Here is a 2,500-nt window from a genome sequence, read left to right on the forward strand (position 1 = left end):
TGTGGGTAGAGGGAAAGGAAGGTGCCAAAGTATTCACACAGACAGACGAGCTTACAAGCCGTTTGCAAGAAGAAATTACAGCAGAATAAAGAAAGCCACTTATTTTTGTTTACTGCATTTTTTTGAACCAAATAGCCGAGGGAATACTGTAGGGTTCAACTTTAGCCTCATAGTCTTTTGTGGCTGGTGGTGTAAGGCAGAGTCAAAGTCTTTTATTGTCATTTTCCCTGGTGGAGACGAGACGTGTGGATCCTCTGGCAGCATCTGAACTCTTCCTGCATCCACACTATTCACACTTTACTTTAGTATTACCATGTAATCACCTGGTCAATGATCAAATTCCTTCGTGATTTTCTCTACTTATGACATCTATTGCAGCATGTCCGTCCTGGGAGAGGGATCCCTTACTCTGTCGACTCTCCCTGAGATTTCTTCATTTTATTTTTTATTCCCGGTAAAGGTTTTTTACTGGGAGTTTTTTCTCAGCCGAGCTAAGAGTGTAAGGGCAGGGTGTCATATTGTATCATATTGTATCATACTGTATGAAATGTAAAGCCCACTGAGACAAATGTGTTTGTGATTTTGGGCTATACAAATAAAACTGATTTGATTTGATTTTGATTTGATTTCCGATATATGCAAGACATCAGACATCAGAATCAAAATGGCCGTTTATCACTGACCCACCTTTTTTTGTACAATAAAAAACAGTAGGGGAGAACGGGGGAATCTGAGACATCGGGTAATGTGAGCCACCCCCTGTATCTAGGCAACGGAAAACATTTGTGGTCATGTGAGATATATGTTTTAGAGTGGAGCAAATGTAAAAAGTGGCTCAGATTACCCCGTTCTCCCCTATATATAAAATAGAAAGTAAAAAGCGCATAAGTTAAATGTGATGGGCTATCGTGTGTGTGTGTGTGTGTGTGTGTGTATGTGTGTGTGTGTGTGTGTGTCTGCCTGCCTGCCTGTCTGTCTGCCTGCCTGCCTGCCTGCCTGCCTGTCTGTCTGTCTGTCTGCCTGTCTGTCTGCCTGCCTGTCTGTCTGTCTGTCTGTCTGTCTGTCTGGCCTTGTGGGGAAGAGGTGCCAACGTATTTACACAGACAGACAGACAGAGCTTACAAGCTGTTGACAACAGAATATAGCCAACAGAGTATAGCCCAATATAACCCAATTCTCGATTATTTTTAGTGCGTTTTTTGACCAAATAGCTGAAGAGGGAGCCAGTATTTGGTGGCTGATCATGTTTTTAAAAGTTGCAACAACCAAAACAACTGATTTAAATAGCTCACCCACAGAAATAAAATAGTAAAGTATGTGTCAAATATATTTAGGAGAAAGTGGAGTGGTTTCATCTGTCATGGCAATCGAATAAACATCTTTCAACATCGGCCTCGTTCAAAGGAGTATATATACAGCTCCGGAGAAAATCAAGAGACCAGTCTGGATTTTTCTTAAATCTTCCATCTCTAATTAATTAAGGAAGCTACGGTGGCCTTCAAGGACAAAAAGCTAGTTACTAAAGATGGCATCATCCACCACTGCCTATATATAAGGCTTCACATACAGATAGGCAGTAATGACAACTGGTTAATATGGATGAAAACAGTAATGAATACATTTGTCTTTCCTGCTTGCTCGGGGCGCTCCGGTGGTGTAGTGGATAGAGCGTGTACCATATCACCTCCGGCCTCCGTTGCAGTGGTCGCGGGTTCAAATCAGACCCGTGGACCTTTACTGCATGTCATCCACCCCCCCCCCCCTCTCTCTCTATCTCTCTCTCTCTCTCTATCTCTGTCTCCCCATTTCAACTCTGTACTGTCTAATAAAGCTTGAAAATGCCCCAAAAAAAATAAATAATAATAATCATTCCTGTGTGCTTTCCAGATCCAGAGTGTGACCGGGCTTTGATGAAACTGATGCAGAACTTTCCAGACGCCTCCAGAGCTTTTCTAGAGGACATCCTGGACCAATGCAACGGAGAGTACGATCAGGCCTACACACTGCTCACATTATAGTAACCACAGTATAACCACACTCAGCTGAAAGTTAGATTTTAGGCATCTTTAAAGGGACAGTGTGTAACATTTTCAGTAATTTATTAGCTAAAATCAATATCCTCATTCATTGGTGTAAAATCACCTGTACAATCTTACATTTTGTACATTGAGCAGGCAGGTCTTATGGAGGAATCCATGTTTTTGGAATGTCATCAGGTGCATTGTTTAGAATTTAGAATTGTTCTTGTCCTTGAAGGCCACTGTAGCTTCTGTTATTATTCTAAAGGGGTGGAGTTACCCAGGGAGCATTGCATTCTAGAACTTTCTTGATGATGTCATATTACACAGTGCCCCTTTAAGGACAGACATTGCAGGGGAATAGGGGGAATTTTTAACTTGTAGATATAATATCATAATACAATTTTGCCAGTTTTGGAGACAGCCTTTCTTTTATAAAAAGTTACTCAGAACAAAATGTCTCATAAATCAAACAATTAACA

At 41.2% G+C, this 2,500-nt stretch overlaps 1 protein-coding gene across 1 annotated transcript in view; it reads left to right on the top strand.

The window, feature by feature from the left end:
• Nucleotides 1–2,500, top strand: part of epsti1 (epithelial stromal interaction 1) — a 50,681-nt gene that overhangs the window by 47,083 nt on the left and 1,098 nt on the right. The window contains exon 10 of the mRNA XM_080038330.1: nucleotides 1,888–2,500. This exon is cut by the window's right edge and continues 1,098 nt beyond it. Coding sequence (XP_079894456.1) covers nucleotides 1,888–2,018 — 131 coding nt within the window. The 3' untranslated portion in view covers nucleotides 2,019–2,500. The remainder of the gene's footprint in view (nucleotides 1–1,887) is intronic.

The sequence above is a fragment of the Ammodytes marinus genome (genome assembly GCF_949987685.1).
Source record: "Ammodytes marinus genome assembly, chromosome: 12".
NCBI classification, from domain to species: Eukaryota; Metazoa; Chordata; class Actinopteri; order Uranoscopiformes; family Ammodytidae; genus Ammodytes; species Ammodytes marinus.